General features: G+C 54.9%; 1 protein-coding gene across 1 annotated transcript in view; it reads left to right on the top strand.

Annotated features, from left to right (window-relative positions):
• The window catches only part of LOC144943594 (zinc finger protein 385D-like), a 132,553-nt gene that overhangs the window by 74,506 nt on the left and 35,064 nt on the right, over window positions 1-22,983 (top strand). Inside the window, exon 2 of the mRNA XM_078871198.1 lies at window positions 11,434-11,573. Within this exon, the coding sequence (XP_078727324.1) occupies window positions 11,434-11,573 (140 nt within the window). The remainder of the gene's footprint in view (window positions 1-11,433; window positions 11,574-22,983) is intronic.

Raw genomic sequence — 22,983 nt, 5'->3', positions numbered from 1 at the left:
TTTAAGCGCTTTTAATGAGCTCATCGTACTTCGCGATGGAGTTTCAGCGAATGGATCGTGGACCCCGTGTGAATGAGCCCTGCAATATTATTAGCCATGGTTTGATGGGGGGGGGGGGGGGGGGCATCATTGCCCCACGCGTAAATGCCAAAATGCCAGCACGGAGAGATACTTTGTAATCACACACGCCCTTTCCAAATTAAAACGCTTGCTGAACGCTTGTAATGTGGTCACGAAAGCATTCTGAACGCGCTGCCAAGGTCTGATGTTGATACAGCTGGACATTTTATTGGCTATTTTCAGGAACTAGTTTGTTATATATTTTTTTATTTGACGATGGCTCAGAAGCACCGGGGTTGGTGCGTGAGGTCTTAAAAGAGGCCCTGTTTTTGTCGGCTTTTATGAGACGCCTCGCAGGCTCCGGGGAACGCCTGCGGAGCGTGTGATGACTGGCTCGATGGATTTCTTTTTTCCCTGTGATTTCAAATTCCCGCGTCGCTTCCTCGAGACTCAAATTGACCGATCTCTCAAAACGGCGCGCTCGGCGATGATTCTGTTTGCATGCGACGCGGCCGCCGCTCGGTGACAGCGGCGCATCTCCCGTCGTTGTCGGCCGTTGCCGCCGCCCCCCACCCCCGCCCTCCGGGAACGCGTCGTTTGATCTCCGCCGGGTACATTCACCCGAGCCGCCATGTGCGCGCGTAATGTCACGGCCGTAAACATGCGCTATCCGATATTGCCGCTCGCTCGGGAAATATTTTTCGAGTGCGCACACTTGTGGATTGTCATGGCGATGCGGCGCTGTAAGTTATGGGGGGGGGGGGTGTTTCCCCCGCCGGAAACGTCCACCTGCACGGTGTGCGAGCAACAGGCCCGCGAGCCTTCGTGTGTTTTATTGATCGCAGAGCGGAGGGGGGTGGAGACGGTTATCGCGCGCTTGCAGATCGATGGTCTCACCTGCCCGCGCGATAAAGCGGGGACGCGGGGATCGGAGCGGCGCGGAGGCCTCGCTCCCCCGGGGAAGGGGGGGGGGTCGTCTGGCAGCGTTCCCCCCCAGTTCACCGAGCATCGCGGTTATCGAGAAAACAATTAAAAGCTTAACCATCCTCGCAGATGTTGGAGCTCGGACGCGACGCCGCGAGTTTATTAAGTCGGATGTTCGTGACAACGATCCGGGGAGCTACCGGCATTTTATTTAATAAGTGCGACATTTCGACTAACAGACAGGAAGGTGCAGTGACCGTTCGTCTGAATTTCCCCACCGCCGACCCCCAACAGCCTCAATCAGGGATAGGGCCAGTGGAGAGGAGGAGGAGGATGGGGGGGAGGGCGGCAGACGGGAAGAGCGGTTTATGCGCACGCCTCAAGTCGCAATCTGACCCAAGAATCAATACATTCCAGATGCGAGTCTCAAAATACGCCCATGACCTTTTGCGTGATACCTGCCTTTCCGTGACGTGACCGTGGGGAGATTTCACCACGACAACGGCGATCGCTAACGCCCTAAGCGGGAGCAGTCTTAACGCGTCAAACTAGAATAATAATAATAATAATGATGATGAGGGGTTGCCACGCCACAATGTCGTCGCGGATGTTGATATTTTCATCTGCGCTCGGGGTGTTGATTTAATAAAGGCGAGTTTTCAGCAGCGGCAGCGGCCGGTGGCGAGGGAGGGAGGGAGGCCGCGCCATGGTTGGCGCGTCCGCCCCTGCGTGTCCCTCGCTTGGTTCCTCGACTTCTTCAGCGCCAATTAAAATCCCTCGCTCGACCCAAGAGCGGAATTAAGAGGGTTGTGCGTCGGGGGCAAATGAGGGCACACTTCGTCGTCGCCGCCGCCGCCGCAGTGAGAGTCGATGGCACTCGCTTGCGTCCGTGGCAACTCTTTAAGGGGCTCGTGAGCCGTTTGCAGTCGTGAGCACAACGTCGTGAGCACAACGTCGTGAGCACAACGGCGAATTGGTTTCCCGCTTACGCCAGTGCGCGCCAGAACTCGCCCCCTCGTGCACGGCACAAGGCCCTGTTGGAAATTCCACGTTCCTCTGACATGAGTATGTTTAATGCGTGCACAGAGAGTTGTAATATGGCTCGGGATATTGCACATTGAGTGTGAGCACAGAGAGCTCTGTCGCACGAGCTAAACAATCATGACATTTCACGGAGCACGTATGCGAATCTGCTGCTGGATGAGGGCCGTGCGGGCATTGTTTGCCCATACTTCACCACGCTGGTCAATGCGGGTTGGTGAAGGCAAGGAGCATAGCCACGTGGGCACGGTACAGCACAACACGAGAAGTTGCTGCACTTCCGTCTGGTGACAACGTAGCCCCCCGCGCCGCGCCGCATCCAGCGCCCGTTCATTTTGCGGCGAAGGTCGCTCATCGAAGCGCTACCCCACAGGCTCAACGCCCGCTTAGCTTCTCAGACCTGACGAGCCCGGGTGCGTCACCGCCTCTGGAATGGGCCGCCCCCTTCTCGCAGGGGTACCCGTGACGGAGCACGGGGCGCGCCTTGAGGCCGTGTTGTCGCTGGCGACGCGGGGAGCGTGAAGGGGCTGTTGTCCACAAGTGTCGGGCTATGCCATTGCCCTGGGTTTGCGTGCCCTGCCCGAGAGGTCTCTGGGAGCATCGGGTGGCGTGCGGACCGACGGGCTCGGGAGCTCTGGAGGGTCACCCGCGGGGTGAGCCGCGTGCCCCCCCCCCCCCGCGTGCCCCCCCCCCCGCGCGCGCTCCGTGGCACGCGCGCGCGCGACGGCGCGAGCGTTTGTTGGAGCGCTCTTTCGTAAAACGCCGCGACCCTTGCAGCGTCAATTATCCGACATTAGCAGCGGGGGTCGAAGGCTGGTGCTGTAATTATTTAATTACATTTCCACATGAGGGACGTTTCTAGTTAAAGGTTAACAAAGAGGGCGACGCCGCTTTGCCGCGCGCAGCGATCTTATCTGCGCGGGCATCACACGATCGTGCTCAACGCCGTAGACAGCGACCGCTAATTAGACACGCTGGTGCATTAGGGGCAGACATTCGTAATTGTTAGCGCCGATGAACGCTGGAAGGGTGGTTCTGCGCGCTGGCGAGGGTCTCTGCCAAAAGGACGTGGGGTATATTTAGCGTCAAAGAAAAGTTATCCGGCTCGATCCCTTCTCAATCCTTTTTCAATTCTCAATGCTTCTCATTTGTCACTGCTGAGACACAACTTTTCCGCTGGCCAAGCCAAGATGTCCAATTATATGAAGATAAAATTGGGAGGGGGTTGAGAAGCCTTTGCAGAATACTGGTGGAATATAAATTCGCAGTTAATGTATGGACCGGAGCTCGTGCGGAGACAATCCAAGGGTGACGGGCAGACTGCTCGTGACAGCGGCGCACAGTTTGCCCACCGCCGTGACAGCGGCTGCACCCACCGGGCCCTCCACATCGCCTGGTATGCGGGAGGTCGGGGGTTCGATCCCGACCCTGACGCCTGCTGCTGCTGTATATTTGGAGTTTGCAGTGTTTCTCTCTCATCATCACGGTGGCTAGGAGATGTTAACTCCCTCGCCTGGTATGCTGGAGGTCGGGGGTTCGATCCCGACCCTGACGCCTGCTGCTGTATATTTGGAGTTTGCAGTGTTTCTCTCTCATCATCACGGTGGCTAGGAGATGTTAACTACCTCGCCTGGTATGCGGGAGGTCGGGGGTTCGATCCCGACCCTGACGCCTGCTGCTGTATATTTGGAGTTTGCGGTGTTTCTCTCTCATCATCATCACGGTGGCTAGGAGATGTTAACTACCTCGCCTGGTATACAAGAAGGCGTGGGTTTGATCCCGATCCTGACGCCTGCTGCTGTATATTTGGAATTTGCAGTGTCTCTCTCTCCCCGTGGTCGCGTATACAAACATGCATTGAGATTATTTAGATTATTTTGGTGTTATAAATTTTCAAATGATAGGGAACTTTGTTGAGCTATCATTTGTGGCCAGGTGGCTTCTGAAAAAAAAGTTCATACCTCAGTGGGCTTCGCCTGGTAGGATGGGGATGGTTTAGTGTTGTATTTGTATGTGTTTGGGTTATTTGTTTACCTTTCTTGTACTTTGCACTATAATCATGTTTGAGTAGTGTTTGTTGTTGTAATATTGGACTCACCCCTTACTGGACATCTGTGAACAAAACGAGCTTTATAGCTCATCTGATTCCTACAGTATAAATAAATATTCTGATTCTGAAAAGAATATTCTGACATCGTGGCTGTTCAAACGGACACCACGTGCAAAATGTTTCCACTTCCCACAGAAACAAGCTCTACATTTCACAAAATGAGCTCTTGATCTTGTTAAATACACTTTAGTTTAAAAGCCCCCATGATGTGGGAAGCCAAGGTGTGGAGGGGTGTTAGTGTGTAATTCAAAATCAATGCCAGAGAGAGGGGTTCCTGAAGCCTCGGTCTCGGCCTCTCCCACGCCCGCTCACAAAGAGCAGCAGCAGCAGCAGCTGCTCAGCGCTGACAAACGCTCGCTCCACATTTATAGATAAAGGGGCACAATTTCACAAGAGAATTGTTTTATTTGTGGCGAAATTGAACGTCCGCCGCATGAACGTGCGTACCTGCTTCTGCCTCTAAACGCCGCGGCCTTGCACCGTTTGTTTCCATGCGACGAGAATCGTTCCCGGCTCGTGGCTGGGCGCTCCGGAGACCGTGACGGCGATGGTCAAAGCATTCGGCAAGGGAGACGCCTCCCCCCCGAGCCTCTGGGAACTCATTAGGAGTGGCCTCAGCTGGGCCCTCTGTATTTTTCAAACACAATTCATGCGCGCTGGAGTGAATTAATACAGTGCAATTTAAAATCACAATTCTGCCACCAGAGTCGTGCACTATGAATATACCTTTTTTGGAATAGCTTCAAATGCACGTGAAGATTCTAATACCCGGCCGGGTGGCTGAGCGGAAGAGCGAGTGGCTCGCAAGCGAAAAGGTTGCGAGTTCACATCCTGGTTGGGGTTTGATTTAACCCATCATCCCTGTAGGGTTGACAAAATCTGCACGACTTTTCTGGCGAAGTCAATATCGGTTGTCCTAAGGTTCGACTCATCCCTGTCATAGGAATGTAGATTTTCCCACCGGTGGCTCAGGGCTGTTAAGAGGAGATGAGCATCGCATCAATGCTCATTTGAGCAGGAAACCACATGGACTCGTTTTATAATTCATGTTCAAACCGCGAAGCAAATAATCTCAAGGAGAACTTGGGATGAACATTTTTTTTTGATGCACGAATGAAGTGGACTGATCACGCGAGGCTGCGGCCAGACACGAAGGCCCGGCACCCCGCATCCTGTGGCAGTTTTATGGAGCAGCCTCCACCCCTGTCTGCTATTTTGTCCAATGTGAGTCACACTAATGAAGGATCATCAATAAGTGAGCGTTTAATACCCGGCAATGAAAATGTCCACGCATTCCCGGTGTCGGAGCAGCGGTTGGGGGGCGGGAGTCGGAGGTAATTGATGACACCGCGGCCGATGCAATTGACTCAAAATCAGATGAGTCCCGTTTTTTAAAGAGCCTCAATTCATCAATATATCCCTGGTGTCGGGAGAATGGCTCTAATCCGGCCGAATCAATGCACGCGGTGGCTAAGCACGGCGAGCAGCTGAGTGGTTCAGGATAGCAGCGGCGTAAAGATGTTACGAGGTTTTTGGAATGAAGCCGTTCAACTGTCAGAGCACATTGTAAATAGAAACGCTCTCCCCGGCCAGGGTCAGGGTAATTCCTTGCGTCGCTCAGATTAACTGCAACACTTTGTCACGGACACACGGTATAATTAAAGGAAGGTAATTGGATCCGGGCAAAATATGAGCCCCGGATCAAGTGCAAAATGTGTTTTTGTTCATCGCTTACAAAATACGGTCCAACGATGGAACGCGTTCCACTTGCGAGGCTTGCGTGGCCAAAGCGCCGGCGTTGCCGGGCGTACGCCGAAGGCTCACGAAGCGGAGCACGACGCTCGCGGAGTGGAGCGCGCCCAAGGCTCGCCTAGCGGCAGCCTAATTAGGAAATCGGTGGAAGGGCGGCGATCATCCGTGGGCCGGTCGGCGACGCTGACAGCTCTGGAATGAGCGCGGCAGCTTCTGTCCATCAAGCGGCGGAGGCCGCACGGAGCGAGGCGGCGGCGGCGGTGTCGCCGCCCGATGGAATCAAAGGGGGGGTATAGATAAGCAGAGGCAGCTGGGCTGCCCCCTGTGGGCCCCATGGGGGCTCATCACCCCGGCACCCACCGTCGTCGCCCTTACCTACCCCGCACAGCCTCGGCGGCAGCCGTCAGTGAAGCCGCCGCCGCCGCCACTGCCTTAACGGGGGACCTTTCAGAGATTTATCTTCTCGGTTTTGAAATTGACTGGTGAGTTCATCTGATCGTAAACGGGACTGGACATCGTGTCCGAGATGTTTACGTGTTTTTCCAACATCTGTTGTCTATTGTCGCGTGCTGACGGTTCGTTGGCGGCATGGGCGCCGGGTTCTTCTTCGCACGGCAGCTCGGTCGGGCCGAGGCCCCCACCGCAGAACGGGCCGTGTCCACGCGGCACGCTGGGGGCCCCCTCGCCGCGCGCGCGTCGCTGCGACGACGTGATTCGCGCCCGTCACCCCGCGGTGCCACGGCGATGACATCCGCCCGGCCCTCTGCACGCGAGGGTCGGTGCCGCAGTGCACTCCAGGGTCTCAGCGAGGACAATTGAAGCGCAAACGCCAACTTCGGTGCGACCCTGAGCGCGATGAGCGAGGGATGGGGGGGGGCATGCACTGCCCGACCTCTGGCTTGGAGAGCCCCTGTCTAGGCTCAGGAGGCGGCATCGGATTTTTCCTGCGTCTCCCCGGGGGGGTTGGAGGGGGCAGGAACCCGGGACCTCTGTGGGCTGTTGGCTCAATATTCTGACATCATCGCGAGTAAGCCCGCTGAGCCCGTTGAGCCCCCCCCCCTCTCTAGCCACATTTTCGAATTGAATAGTGTGTTTATACATGGCAAAGTATCCGAGTTTTTTCTGTTGTCTTCAATTATCCGATCCGTGTGACCTCGTGGCGTGATACTCGTTTTGCTATTAAGTCTGCGCGATTTTAATGCACAGTTCCTCCGCTTTCAGTCTGCTTATAGCTGACCACGACAACACACGAATGGAGGGAAGTTAAAGAGGGCATTTGCCCAGCCGAATGGTGCAGTGGCCAGAGCACATGGCTCACAACCGGGGATCCACTCGGCCCATCAACCCTTTCAAGCCACTCTGTGGGATGTCAGCAGTACTGAGAATAGACTTTCCCCAACCAGAGGATAGTGGAATTTCTGACACCTGCTCAGCGCTGTGAGTATGAAATGAGCACATTTGCGATGCTTGCTTGATCGGCAATGGACTTAGATTTTAGCTCAGGACACGGAACGCCCTGACGGCGGCCGCGGTTGCGCAGGAAACTCCGAGGGCATCTGAAATGTCAAGGAGTCTCTGGAGGCGGTGAGGCGTTGCTAGGAGGCGATGAGGTCCTGTGACCCAAGCGGACGACGCGGTCTTTAAACAGCCTCAGGCTCCCTGTCGGTCTTATCGGATTTTTTTAATTCATCAGTTAATGAGAGCACAGTGCGCAATGGACGCTGGGTGTTGAAGTAAATTAACACTCTTCTGCAGCGTGGGTCGGTCCGCGAGAAAGAGAGGACCGGCAAATGTCAACTTGTCAGGGCAGGCTCTTCTCCTCCCCGCTGCTGGGAACGCGACATTTAATCCCTCACCATCTAAACTCGGGAAGTTACGAGGTCACTCGACGTTCAAAGTCAAGCAGAGAAACTGAAACAAAGGGACTTTGTTCATGCGGGAAACTCCAGAAGCCTTCGGCGCGAGCACGGCACTCACAACGCGATCTCGTGGCCATGTGGAGGAGACGACTTGCCAATCACGCGCACGGGTATCGCGCCTGTGATGTACAGGGGTGACGTGGGCAGACGATGTGTTGCTGCTGCTGCCCTGAGTGAGGTGAAGCTCTATATCCTCTGCGCACGTCTGCTGCTCGCCGTCTCGTGATATCTCTTAAAGTGGCGGCTGATAGCGCGCCGTGGAGGTGCGCGGGCGCTTGGCAAGGACGGTGCGTTGCATCCCCTCGCTCTGCTGAACGGATTCTGCGCGGCGCCTCACTCGAGCGCATCTCGTTGCCCATCGACCAATCACCTCGTGACCCTACCGGTAACCGGGCAGCCCCTCTCTCTGTCGCAGGGTGGCTTGCTGCCGACTTCTCTGCAGTGGAGGCAGCGGAAGCGTCGCGTCCTGCGCCACGTGGCGTGTTGTGCGTCGTGACGAGGAGCGCTCTGCGAGGCTGCCCCCCTCCATTTCCTATATCTGCGTGACATCTGTGAAAAGAGCTTCATAGGCTAGTGATATTTCTCCAGTATGAATAAATATTCCGATTCTGCGTGAGCTCGACGCGGTGGCAGCCCTCGATGGAGGAGGCCGCGTGGCAACTGAGTCGGCGAAGGTGGCCACGGTGTTATCGATTTCTCAGATTCCTGATGTTGTCTGGATGATGCATTTCGCTGTCCCGGTGTTTTTCACCACTTTGGCACGTGCGCCATTCAAGAGAGAGCACGGTTTTAATGGGCTGCGTAAGGAACGAAGACTCAACCCCGCAGACTGAACAAGACCGCGCGCGGTGTGCACCATCATGACAACTGCACTCATCTGGTCTTGATCCACTGCTGTTTAATGACCTCTGTTGCTGATAGGAAGGGACCTTCACGAACACCGCTTGGCTCATCCCTGTGCCGTGCGATTAAAGCAGAGATGCCGTGCTGAGAACGCACGCGCGGTCGTTTTGAATCCGCTCTGGGATTTCTTGAAGCCGCGGACAGTGCCGGAGCGCGAAAGCCACAATTATCAGCGAGCGGCCGTTCCAGTTGGCGTCCGTCCCCTTTCACCCTCCGTCTCGCCTTGCCTAATTTGAGCTCGTGGCAGCCTTGATGCGCGTGTGACTAAACGGCATGAAAGCCTCACCTCTGCACGGCCAATTAATCCTCGCGTAATCCTCGTCCTGCCACGCAGCATATTCACGGAGCGGCAGCCAGCGCAGCCGACCCCGGTCTCCTCCTCCACAATTTCGGATTCACTCGGCGCCGATAAATAAGTATCTCAAGTTGCTCGAGCGCATTTATGATTAACAGATTAAATGCACTCTTACGCTCGTATGATCCCGCAACAACATTCTCGCCCGTGCGTTGTTCTCGCGAACTGAATAGATTCTTCGTGCACGTGCATTTTCACACATTTGTGAGCAATTCACAGCTCTCTGTTGCGGCAAACTCTGCCTGCACGTGCTCTGCGGGCCACTGCTGCTGCTCAGCACGCCCACAAGAAGCGCTTTCGCACGTGTTGTGTTGCCGCACGGTGGGTCGTCCGCGAACATGTTTTTACAGTTCGCAGTGGTCTGTGGGGTCCGCAGACAGGTTGGGAACCACTGTCCTAGGCCATTACCGCAGAGAAATGATGACTAAACCCAGGGTGGTGGAGTTAGCCTTCTGCCACCCAGTTCACCGGCGACCGTCACCCATGGCAGCAGCAGCCACCGTCACCGGCGGCCTGGCGGCCGCTGCCACCACCCACGTGAGTGGCCGTACATCCTGGAGACAAAATCACGGCTCCTTTCTCTCCCTGCCGCCCTCAGAGTCAAGGTCTGCCCAGGCCACGAGTGCCGCCGCTACCCCCCCCCCCGACGCCCAGCCCCCCCCCCCCACTCTCGACTTCAACTCACCCTCCCTTCGTCTCCCGGGCCGTGCGAGCGCAGCAACCCGCGATGCCGCCGTGGCGACGGTGTCGTCTTTGAGCGGCCGAGCAGCGCTAACGTTCCCTCCCACCTCACGTCGCCGCCGCGCTCGCTTGATGAATTACCAGGCGCAGAGCCGACAGGCAGAATGACTGATGACGGCTAAAAACGAGATATAATCCAGGCGGCGCAGGCAGATGGAAAATTGTAAGGGCCTCGTTCAAGGAATGCGCGTGCATTTTTTATCTGTTTCATAATTTTTTTTATCGGTGACGGGAGGAGAGCGCTTGAGGTCCGAGCGCTCGTGGAGAAACGGCACGCAGAGGGTGCGTGGTGTCAGTCAGGCGCCGTGGCTGTTTGCAGTGTGTGCTCGCTCACCGCCGTCTCTGCTGTTTATTTCTTAATCAGCAAGGAGTGGGGTGTTTTTCGTTGTTTGTATTCCAGGCATTATTGGGAGGCGCCCTGAGCAACCGCAGCGATTGTCATCAATCGCCGCGCTCGCGGAAGACACTCAGGTCGCGTGCGTCTCGTTGGCGACGTCGAATAAACGCGTGGATTTTGTGTTTATGCTGCACCGAGGCTAAAATTAATGTCGTCCCAGCGCCACTGTCTATTATTACATTTCCCAATGTGCAAGCATTGACATTCGGGGTTGGGCAGTTGCTTAGCAGCCAGCGCGAGGTCAATTCGCATGCCGCACTAGCGGCACGCTCACACTCGGCAGCCTCGGCCTCCAGCCTGAGGTGGCCAGGGGCCTTCAGCTTTGGGTGGCCAGGGGCCTCCAGCCCCAACCGCCCAGGGGGCCTTCAGTTTTGGGTGGCCAGGGGTCTTCCAGCCTCAACCGCCCAGGGGGCCTGCAGCCGCAGGTGGCTAGGGAGCCTCCAGCCTCAATCGCCTCGGGGACCTTCAGCCTGGGGGGGCCAGGGGGCCCCCAGCAAGCCAAATGGGCACCGTGCACTCCGGCGCGAAGGTCACGGGCCACCAATCACCGCCATCACCCCTTGCGCTCACCGGGGTGACGTTGATGGGTGACTTGGGGGACCGCGCTCAATGCGAGTCGCAAGCCAGAGCAGCTCCGCTGCCAAGAGTCGCAGCCAAAAAAGTCCGGGCTCATTTATTTTGTTAACTTTCAAAGTTAATTAGGGCCGAGGGGAGCAACGATCCGGTGGTCCCAGGATGGCACCTGGTAGCCCCGTGTCTGGGCGTGTGGTGACAGCAGAACGACTTCCCTTGGCCAGGCTGCACCCGATGACACAGACGTCCATCAGCGGCTGGCAAATGCAAGGCACTATGGTGCCAGAGTCTCGGGTTACACGTGCGGGTCACAACCAAATGCGTCTCTGTGTGTATACGTGGGTATTAATTTCCCCACTAAAAATGTGCCTGCCTGCATGCGTGCGTGCGTGTCTCTGTGCGGGCGTGCGCGGGTGTGGATCTGTACGCGTGGTTGTCTGCCGCATCCCTGCGCGTGCGTGCATGCGCTCGTGTCGCCGTACGTGCGTGGATGCCTGTGCGCGTGTCTTTGGGTGCGCGTGCGCGTGTGGGAACATCTGTTGGTTTGCGTGCGTGTATGTACGCGTCAGCGCGTGTGTGTTCCTGTGCTCGTGCGTACGTGCGCTTGTGCGTGGGTGTGCCCGGGCCCGCTTGCGCGTGCGTGGCCCTGGTGTGGCAGGGAGCCCGTGCCCAGCCGGACCCCTGCACGCGCCGCACGTCATGCAGCCCACCCTGAGCCTCAAGCCCTTCCTGCCGTTCCCCCTGGAGGCGGCCGCCACGCACACCCACGCCCTGCGCCTCTTCTCCGCCTTCCCGGCTGTGAGTTACCGCTCGCCTTCCGCGCGCTCTGCGTCGGCGCCGTCGTGTGTCGTGGGACAGCGCGGGAGGGGCGGTTTTTGCGCCGGGGTAAAGCGGCGGTGCCGAACGGGACAGAGGCAGTGCCCGGGACCGGGCAGCCGGTGATCTCTCTTATCCCCGTTGAGCCCCCGCGACAACAGTTGCGGCCACGGCCTAGCTTCACCCGGCCGCACGACGGGTCCCGCGGTGATGGGAACCCTCTGCACCGCGGCTTTACCGCCGGAGCTAGGACAACGCAGACCATCAGGGGCACGGGTAAAGAGCGGGCAGCCGATTGGGGCCTGTGACCCGATGGGGAGCTGCCACGGTTTTTAACGAGGGGAGCTGCTGCCATAATAATCTTGGTTCGTGATTTTACTCCAGAATTTGATCACATGAAGTCTGTGGTAGAATTTAGATGTCCTCGAAGTGGATTCTCGAGGACGTCACTTGCAAGAACACGTGCTTGGCTTGCATAAAAAAACAACTGCGTCCCCGTACATTCTGAAACTTTTCAGTGGAGGCATCTTGTGTATTAACCGCGTGAAGCCGTTTTCATCTGTGGTCGGCGCGGTGATTCATGCACTGCACTGTGAACTCAGCATTGCTGGCCACAGCCAGTATCAGCGGTGAGTAACATCCGAATCCATCCTAACAACCCCCTTCATCAACCCATGCTGATCAACATAGTGAAGTATGGTCGAACGTCCTCGAGGGATAAAGCATTGCGGAGGGGACCGTCATGAATTGGTGAATTGACAACTGTCATTGATTATACAATTCGTTAATTGCCATTAGGCTCTTTTAACGGAGCCGTTCATTCCAGTTGTTCTTTGAACCCTGGTCTCACTGGCGAGAGAGTCTCCAGGTTTCAATGAGATCCCGCGTTGTTATAAATACACATGATCTAGCCGCCCGGGGCTACGGGCGCATCAGCCCCGCGGTTAAATTTTCACATCCAAGTGTGTTAATAATTGCAAAAACATTTTTTTAAAAACGCGCAAACACTTTCCTCGCTTTCGCTGCTTGTGGCCCAAGCCAGTGTTGACAGAGAGAATGAGCGCCGCCGTGCGTCTCCTCGCTTAACACCGGGGCCCGGCGCTAACCCAGTGCCCCCGGTGAACGTATTTCACTTTCGCACGTCGGCGCCGTCGCATTTCGCACCACGCCCGCTGCCAGCGTTCGCCCCCCCCACTCCCCCTCCACTCCCCCCGTGGTTTTGACACCGCGAGCACCCCACGCCACTTTGTACGGCACTTTGCTGGGTTGGGGGTGGAGGGGGTCTAAAGAAGTTAGGGGGGAAAAAACGTATCGATGTGCACATGGATTCCGTGACGCTTTTCCAACACACGTTTTGTCTTGAACAGGATATAATTAGCTGCATGTATGTGTGTATGGTTAACTTCTCTTTCACCGTACGTAGCCAATCGTGCTCATAGAAGGTGCAGGGGAAGGACAACAAACTAAACACGAAAAGCAGCTTTCAAGAAATGTGTGTTCAGCACCAGTGCAAGTAGCATTTAGTATATTTTCAAAGGCATTGCGGTCTCAAACTTTTGTTGGCGATGCTGCAGTCAACGAGGACGAAACTCCCGAATAGCGATGCCGCTTTACACTCGAGGTTCGTCCACGCCAGGTCATCTTCACAACGGTTCCAGTGTCCCCCCCCCTTACCCGTTACTGGGCGGGCAGACGGACAGGGCTTTAAACCTTGGTCGGAAAGCTTTAAAGAGTAACCTGAACCCCACCCCTAGCTTTTAACCCGAGCCCCTATCTCGGCATTCCACAGGGCAGTCTGTAGACGGCGCTGGCTGTCGGAGGCAATCTGTGCGCGGGCGCGTCCGTCAGGCCGCGGCCAACCCGACCCTCCACGTGGGACCTCGTGCAAGATCGGTCTCAACGTGCATCTCCACGGCTAAGCTCGAGCCGTCTCTACCCGTTGTGGCCTCTTGTTTTAACAGAGCTGGCTGCAGCGTTCCGTTGAACCCCTCGGGGTATAGCGTGCGCCCGTCCCGAAACACGGCGCGTCGACACGCGCCGTGTTTGGGGCCGCGGCGCCGAGCCCCGTGCCGGTGCCGTGTCAACTCCGGCGCGTTGTCGCGCCGTGTCGGATAAATAAATAAATCTAACACGAGGGGCTGGGCTTGTGCCGTCTGCTGACATGACGCACCTCAGTTTGGGATGGCCGTCAATTCTTCTTCTTCTTCCCAATATTTGGGGATGGATGGGAACCAGCCATATGCTTTGCCTTCTTAATTAAGAGCCTACACGGGTCCCCATGGCCACTTCCCCCCCCCGCCCCTCAACTTAACAAGTGTTCATCCACACCTGGATACCCATTGATTACTCATCGCCCACCTGTTGTGATTCATTTACATCATGGATGTCAACAGCGGTGTACCTGCCATGTTTCTAATCCCTCAGCAACTTCCGAGGGCGCCCGTGCATTCGCTTTTGATGACAGCATCTATCCCGAAAGGTGGAGAAATAATTTATATGCAGAGAGGCGAAGGAGAGTTGTGGTGGCTGAGCTGCCCGCTGATTGGGCCTGTGTCCGAGCCTTTGATCACGTTACGCTGCCCCCCCCCCCTCCGTCACTTTTCCACTCCGGCGTCACCAATTCCCCCCGCTCGTGGTTTCGCCGACTGCCGAGCGATGCGGTTTGCAGAAACTGAAAACATTCGCACCGCTTTGTTTACAATGCCGCAGCCTCGCGAGTGGCACCCCGTGCCCTGGCACACGCCGTGGAACACAGCGCGCGTGCCGCGGTGTCCCGTGGAGGCCCGGCTCTCTCTCTCTCTCTCCGTGCCAATCACACGGGAGCAGTGTTGTGCTGCTGCCAATATATTAAATCCTCTGGCTGTTTTTAATATCATGGTTTACCCCTGTGCCTCTCCGTAACTCTGTATTTGAATTCATAACCCGCTGCATGAGTCCCGCTATTCATTCAGTGCACGTGTCCGTGCCATCCTAATCCTGTTTGAACCACTCTCTGAAATTGCTTCCAGGACTAATCACTTCCTAATGTTCCCCCGTAATGTATCCTTCCTCAACACTGCCGGGCCTTGTTTACTCCTCTCGTTGTGGGAAGGACCTCCGCCGCCCCGCATAGCTCAGCTACCCCCCCCCACCACCACCACGACATAAATCAACCCCGATCCAATCAACCCTTTTCAGCCACCTCGCCTCGCTTTGTTGCCCCATTTTTACACCCGACACCGCTGGAGCCACCCGTTTAGCAAGCACTTATGCCTCTTGAATCTAGTGGCTGCCGCTTACAGCAGTCGAAGATGGCTGGAATGCTGCGCCGTTGCCAGACGCGAACGGCGCTATTGTTGCGCCTGCAAACGCGCCCTTGAATGGCGCCACCCGACGCGGCTAATTCACACGCCATTTTCAAGTCGGCGCGTGCTCTTTGGAGCTTGTTAACACGTATTAATTGCTGCGGCGGTTGGCGTTAACGGTGTAATTATCCCAACCTCGACCCTATTGGAACCGCGGCGCGGGAGGTGCGTGGCGTGGACCGGCAGAGTCACGCGGTGGCGACCGCAACAGAGACGTCGACGACAGAGAAACAATCTGATGGCGCGTGGGAGCGACCATGCCCAGCGATTGGTGGCAAGCGCGCCGCGCGGTCGGTCCCGCGGGGGCACGGGGCATTTCTGCGCGATTACGGTGACATCGCGTTCATCACGGGAGTCTCCGCCGCTCAGGCAGGCACGGTGTCCAATTCTGGAACCCGGTCAATATTTCCCGATGCCTCTAATGCCGAGCATGGATTGCGCGTCGTTGGAACATCGTCTTCCATCAGTTCAGATTAAATCCGGCCGCTTAACAAAAGAAACATTTGTCATCCGGACGGTTTTAATGTCCCGTTTTGGCCCTGAATTATAATAGCCGAGGCCGCCTTTGAAGAATGACGGGAATGTGTGGAGCTGTCCGCGATGGCAATAAAAGAAAAAAAAACCCACCGAGATATATCTGGTGTCAGGCGCAGCCAGCTGACTTATGTCTTTGATTCCCATCGCCTGCCCTTTTTAAAAGCACTTATGTACATACCACCTGATAAAGTGGCGATTTGATAGGAGCAATGAAGACCGTCACCGCACAAACATGGAAACAGACAGCGCGCGTCTCAGAGCGGCGATAACGCCGATTTGTTCTGGTGGGTGATTCAGAGCCCAGTGACCCCAGTACAGTGGCCACAAGGAGACCGAATTTGCTTGGTAATTGACCCCAACACAGACCATAGCAGCACCAGGCCTTGAGCTTTGTGCGTCTGCGGCCATCTGGAACGCTGTTCTGATATTAATAAGCTACTGGAGCTATGCACTTTTCATCCTCGATTGAAAACGAATTTCTTTAGAATTTCTTTTATGTTTAGTTTGTTGTCTTTCCCCCGCACCTCCCATTAGCATGGTTGGCTACGTACGGTGCGAAAGAAGTTCACCATTCATACAGGCCACATCTACTCCGTGCGTCTGCTGTACCTGCTTTGTGCCGCTTGCGCTATGTATGCTGGATGTATGTCTGCCCTATGTGCTGTGCCTGACAATGCATCAACACAGCCGTATCAAAGCTCGCGCAGCGTGTGGCAACCTCGGTGTCATTTGTAGAAGCGGCTACCCGCAACAAATGGCCGGTGCAATTCCTGCGGTGCATCTCCCATCCCGCGAAACGGTTGCCTCCTTCACGACCGCAGGAGAAGGCGGTGGGCGAGAGGTCGGCGCGCGCCTCGTAAAGCGGCTCTCGATCTGCTGAGGGATCCGTGGTCTGCGATCGTCTCTCTGAGGCAGGATGCGATTGAGCGGCGGGGGGCATGGCGGAGGGGCGGGGCGCAGCCGCGATGGGTCGTGGCGCAGCTGCGGCACGGGCACCGCTGTGAGGCCCCGGGGTCGCCGTGAGCCGCCGAAGCCGGGAGGGCCGGCCACCCGTGCGGTCCCTGCGTGTCGCCGGGATGCGGGGACGGTCCCGGGGACGCGGCCGCGATTGATCATCGGCGAGCGGGTTGATCCGCGAGGTTGGCCGTCAGTCACGCTCGCCACATTTATTTATTTCATTTGTATTCCCTTTGTGCCGCCAGCAGCGGCTGGGCTTTAATTTAAAAGACACTATTTCTCTGGCAGCAGTTCACCGGCGCGATTTTATTTGACAGCCCCGGGATCAAAGCGGCCGCACGTTGTAATTGAATGGGACGAGACCCTTTCGCTCCCGACCTGGACTTTGCCACCCGGAGGCCTCGTCCAGCCTTGAGGAAAGGCCTCGTCTGCAACCCCACGGCATGGACCACAAACACCGCCCGCCCGCCCACCCGCCAGCCCGCCCGTGGCTCCACCACAAAACCCCGGCGTGGCACACGGCGACGTGGCATGCCGAATCGTACACGGTCCTGGCCGTGCGAGCAGTCGGAGCGCGCCACCAAATGTGAGGCCTGCAGAGCCCCTTAATCCTCGTGGGGTGAAAGGCAAGCGGTGCTGGTGTTGGCACAGAAGTTACCATTGACCAAGTTGGGGGGGGGGTTTGGGGACTAATCTCTCAGCCCCGGAAGCGAGTGGCCCATCCCAGGTTGGCCGATGCCTAATCCCAGGTGTCTGATGTCCTGGCGGGGATTTGCCGTTGGCCTCGGGCATGCTTCGAGGATTGGAGTTCATCTTCCCGAGCCACCGCACATCTGTGCCGTCGCGTGCAAATGCACTGCTCAATAATTAACCGCCTGGAAGAACTGAATCATTAATCAACCAATTAATCAGGCGTTCATGATTAATTAAAGGTAAAAATGCTGACAGTATACTCATCCCAGACAAGCGTGTGGCACGAGTGGAGTTGCGCGGCGTTAAATGCACGCGGCCCTGTGACGGCATGCGCCGGTCTGGCCGCATGGGTTCCGGTTGGCACATGAGCGGTCGGCCGGCGGTGTCAACACGCGGACGCGCTCGCTTGCCGTAGCCAGTCTGGGGCGGCACGGCACGTGTATGGGTCCCGGCCCTTTGCGTGTCAGTGTCGTTGACGCTCGCGCCAGCGGCAGTGTGCGGACGGTAATCGCTGAAAAAAGCAACCCTTGTTCTCGGCAAACAAGCCGTGTCTGGCAAAGTGCCACCGTCACAGCCATTTCAAATGTCCGTTTTGGAGTCACAAGAGATTCCAAACACCAAACTGGTTCTAAAGGCGCGTTGTGTAATGTTGGAAGCGTGCGCAGTTAATGAGACTTGTTAGATTTGTCAAGTACGTTTCAGCAAGCTGTACTGCGTTCCTGGGGCACTGGCATGGCATGGTTGGCATGTACCAACCGCACCATGAAATGGCGTGGTTGAATGAAATGGGACTGCCAATGCCCCTCCTGCCCAAGTGTCCCAGTGCAGGTGGCTACACCACTACTGGGGGGATTTGAGAGGTGACACCGCTCAGTCTCGGATATTTGATCAGTTTCACTGCTGTGAACATTCAACCACTCGTGTCTGCGTGGATGTCAAGTTCGATGTGTCACAAGCGCTCCCTCCGCACCTCATCCAGCCTCTCATCCTACCCCTCACTGCATCGAGCGGCACTCGCTGGTACTGCCTCGGGCTGCCTCCTGTCCGGGTTTCACCAGGATAGTCTGAGAATTGGCGTCTGTGTTTGGGTGGCAGGAACTGATTTGTACCAAGATGCGGTGGTACTGTATTGAAATTTTGGGCGCCACAGTGGCGAGATGTTAATGACCTCGCCTGGTAAAATAAAAAAATAGTAAGCAGTAGTGGTAGAATCAAAACTCGTTGGGAGTATTTGGCTGCGATACATTTCCACACGATGATAATCCACTGCATTGAGCTATCATTTGTGATAGCCAGTCCGCTTCTGAAAAATAGCTACATAGCTCAGTGACGCATTATCTGCCATGGTGGCGAGATATTGACTTACTTGCCTGGTATGCAGGAGGACGTGGGTTCGATCCCGACCCTGACATCTGCATATTTGGAGTTTGCATATTCTTCCCGTGGTTGCGTGGATTTTTCTCCGGGTCCTCCAGTTTTTCCCTCCACATTTAGAATTAACATGAATTTAGACCATTTGGCTGCTATACTTTTTCACGTGATAAGCCACTTCGTTGAGCTTTCATTTGTGACGGCCAGGTCGCTTCTGAAAAAGAGCTACGTAGCTCAGTGGGCCTTACTTGCAAAAAAAATTGTTAAGCTTTTTATTTTTTGCCACATACTCTCATTTTCATTTTCCTAGGCAGACTGAGACACATTTAATTTGACAGCCCTGGGATCAAAGCGGCCGCACGTTATAATTGCATAGGGCGAGATGCTTTCGCTTCCGGCCTGGATTGTGCCACCTCGGGGCTTCATGCAGCCTCGAGGTCCGCGGCCCCGCGTCACGAGCCACGAAACCCCCGCCGTGGCGCGCGCCGGCGTGGCACGCAGTTTGCTCCGTGGAAAAGGCGGCGAGCCGAGCACCGCTTCCACGTGGTGACGAGGTGGCCGGTGGGTAGACGGCGTGGACGTGGAGACCGTGACTCCGGACCCCCAACATCATCCCCGGTCCCTCTAAAACTCCGAAGTGGAGGTTAGAGAACGCACATCGGCAGCCAGGTCACACAAGCCATTCACTCCGACGCCGCAGCGGGTGTGGCGGGGGTCGCGAGGCAACTCAAGCATTTCGTCCTTGAGCTGCAGCTTTTGTTGGCTTCAAACCGTCGCGCAGGCAGACATGCGCCCGGAATTGCTTTGTGAGAAATTGTATAACTGGGGTCAGCTAATAATGTAAAATATTGGCTAAAGGCTTACATGGTAATTTAATATATTGTCAGGAATGATTAGGAATGTCTTTTGGCGTATGTCTTCGCCCTGCTTTGGAAGCTGGCGGTTGGCATGGGAGTGAAATGGCAGGATCCACGCCGTTACGCGCTTGGTTAGGATTCTGCCTAGCTGTGGCTGATCTCAAATGCAACCAGCAGAGTGCAAAATACCTTGCAATCCCTTGGAGGCTGCTCGGCAGCAGCGGAAGCAATGCTCAGTTGCCAAGGACAATGTGAAGTTTAAGAAGCGCAAAACGAGAATCTGCCAACTCGTTAGGAAAGGGTCCTTGAGAATAGCACCAATTAGCGACGACTTGTTTGAGGCTATTCAAATGCAAACAGCTTCCCCTGTTTTAGCCACAGAGCATAATTGCGATGAAAACTGATCAGGTCCTGGGCAAGGTTCAAAAGTAAAATCATTTAACCCTGGTAATTGAAACATATGTTACGCTTTATTAGAAATAAAACGCTTTGCTGGCTGACTGGCTGCCTGGCTCGTTGGTGTCGCAGGGGACGTCACGCGCCTGCCACAGCGCGGAGCCGAGTTCGTGCGTCGTGCTGACGTCACGCGCCCCCTCCCGCCACCCATCCACCCCCGGGGCGTGGATCTCGTGCAAAATGAATGGGCAGTGCTCGTGTATTAACTAAAATAGAACATTTGAACTTTGTGGTGGTACCCCGGGGTACCATAGTACCCCGGCTCTCGCACAATGTCCGTGATTCAGTCATTTTCAGTCCGTCGATGGTCGGCGATGCGGCAATCGACTCTTCTCGACGAGCTGTACACGATGCACTAGTTAAAGTTGATTTTTTCGATAACGGGTTTTTGATGCTGATGTTCGGCGTTTCGACATCGCGGAGTGGCACCGATTTCGGATTGATTGGTACCCCAGTCGCGGAGTTAAGTACACCCCTGGAAAAAGTAGTGTCCCAGAAATACAACATTTAATTGCCTCGGCAATTTTCTACTATTTGGTTCCCCGGGGTACCGCCATGAGGGTCATTTGCAGCATTTTGTTTTCATTCTACTGCTGGGAAAAGGCGTCATCTTGCTGTGTCGGCCATGGGGATAGTTTGACCAATACTTGAAACCAATCCCCATAAATTCGTTTTAGAAAACTAATTGGTTTTTGAAAACGAATTTCTTTGGAACTGCTCACTTCGTTTAGTTTGTGGCCCTTCCCTCGCACCTACGATTAGCACGGTTGGTCACGTGGTGCAAAAGAAGTTAAATGTACATACAGTGAGGGAAAAAAGTATTTGATCCCCTGCTGATTGAGTACGTTTTCAACTGACAAAGAAATGATCAGTCCATAATTTTAATGGTAGGTTTATTTGAACAGTGAGAGACAGAATAACAACAACAAAATCCAGAAAAACGCATGTCAAAAATGTTATAAATTGATTTAAATTTTAATGAGGGAAATAAGTATTTGACCCCCTCTCAATCAGAAAGATTTCTGGCTCCCAGGTATATTTTATACAGGTAACGAGCTGAGATTAGGAGCACACTCTTAAAGGGAGTGCCCCTAATCTCAGGTTGTTACCTGTATAAAAGACACCAGTTCACAGAAGCAATCAATCAATCAGATTCCAAACTCTCCACCATGGCCAAGACCAAATAACTCTCCAAGGATGTTAGGGACAAGATTGTAGACCTACACAAGGCTAAAATGGGCTACAAGACCATCGCCAAGCAGCTTGGTGAGAAGGTGACAACAGTTGGTGCGATTATTCGAAAATGGAATAAACACAAAAGAACTGTCAATCTCCCTCGGCATGGGGCTCCATGCAAGATCTCACCTCGTGGAGTTGCAATGATCATGAGAACGGTGAGGAATCAGCCCAGAACTACACGGGAGGATCTTGTCAATGATCTCAAGGCAGCTGGGACCATAGTCACTATGAAAATAGTTGGTAACACACTACGCCATGAAGGACTGAAATCCTGCAGCGCCCGTAAGGCCCCCCTGCTCAAGAAAGCACATATACATGCCCGTCTGAAGTTTGCCAATGAACATCTGAATGATTCAGAGGACAACTGGGTGAAAGTGTTGTAGTCAGATGAGACCAAAATGGAGCTCTTTGGCATCAACTCAACTCGCCGTGTTTGGAGGAGGAGGAATGCTGCCTATGACCCCAAGAACACCATCCCCACCGTCAAACATGGAGGTAAAAACATTATGCTTTGGGGGTGTTTTTCTGCTAAGGGGACAGGACAACTTCACCGCATCAAAGGAACGATGGACGGGGCCATGTACTGTCAAATCTTGGGTGAGAACCTCCTTCCCTCAGCCAGGGCATTGAAAATGGGTCGTGGATGGGTATTCCAGCATGACAATGACCCAAAACACACAGCCAAGGCAACAAAGGAGTGGCTCAAGAAGAAGCACATTAAGTTCCTGGAGTGGCCTAGCCAGTCTCCAGACCTTAATCCCATAGAAAATCTGTGGAGGGAGCTGAAGGTTCGAGTTGCCAAACGTCAGCCTCGAAACCTTAATGACTTGGAGAAGATCTGCAAAGAGAAGTGGGACAAAATCCCTCCTGAGATGTGTGCAAACCTGGTGGCCAACTACAAGAAACGTCTGACCTCTGTGATCGCCAACAAGGGTTTTGCCACCAAGTACTAAGTCATGTTTTGCAGAGGGGTCAAATACTTATTTCCCTAATTAAAATGCAAATCAATTTATAACATTTTTGACATGCGTTTTTCTAGATTTTTTTGTTGTTATTCTGTCTCTCACTCTTTGTCAGTGGGCAAACGTACAAAATCAGCAGGGGATCAAATACTTTTTTCCCTCGCTGTACATGCGTACATACTTCACCACGCTGGTCAATGCGGGTTGGCAGAGAGAGGGGGGCCCAGAACTAGTTCAGAATCAGCCTCCCACTGCTGTTAACCATGGCAGTGACTTAACCACTGTCCCACTGCTCCACACCTTGTACAACACGGAATATATTTGCGCTGCATTGAGAAACTCGTATAGGTCACGTGTGGGGTGCCGTCATCGTCATGGTACCCACTTGCGACCACGTGCACACAGGCCCCCCCCCCCCCCACCTTCATGGACCGACTTGTACAGCTTGTAATCTTTTAATGTCCTAGGGGGTATTTCACTAAAGCTTGATCATTTACTGAATAAAAAATTATTTAATAAGGCCACAACTTAATCACAGCGTTTATTGAGCTTTGTTGATTACGGCTTGGCGCGCCCGCAAATGAAATGCCACCGCATTATTTATGCCCACACTCCGTCGCCGGGCGCCTTGCGCCAGGGCCTGCGTGTGCGCGCCGCGCTCAGTGCCAGGTCCACACGCCACAACACACGCACACAGGGCCTCTTCCCCGCAATGGCCGGAGGCTGTCTTTTTTCCGTAATCGGGGGTGGCCGCCACTGATCTTGAAACGCTTGTTTCAGCTGGCGGGGGCGGTGATGTCCAGCGGGGCGGCGGACGGAGGCACCTGTCATGTCGGTTGTGTCATCGTCCCGCTCGGTCCCGTAGGGATTTTGCTTTCCGGCCGCAAAACATTTGCGGCGTTTTTTCCCAGGTGTTTTTTGGCGACCGCTCGCCGTGGCTCACGGGGTTGGTGGGGTGGGGAGCCTGGCGACACAT

The sequence above is a fragment of the Lampetra fluviatilis genome, chromosome 31 (assembly GCF_964198595.1).
Source record: "Lampetra fluviatilis chromosome 31, kcLamFluv1.1, whole genome shotgun sequence".
Classification (NCBI taxonomy): Eukaryota; Metazoa; Chordata; class Hyperoartia; order Petromyzontiformes; family Petromyzontidae; genus Lampetra; species Lampetra fluviatilis.
The sequence above is the reverse complement of the archived record's forward strand: the minus strand, read 5'-3'. Positions and strand labels throughout refer to the sequence as shown.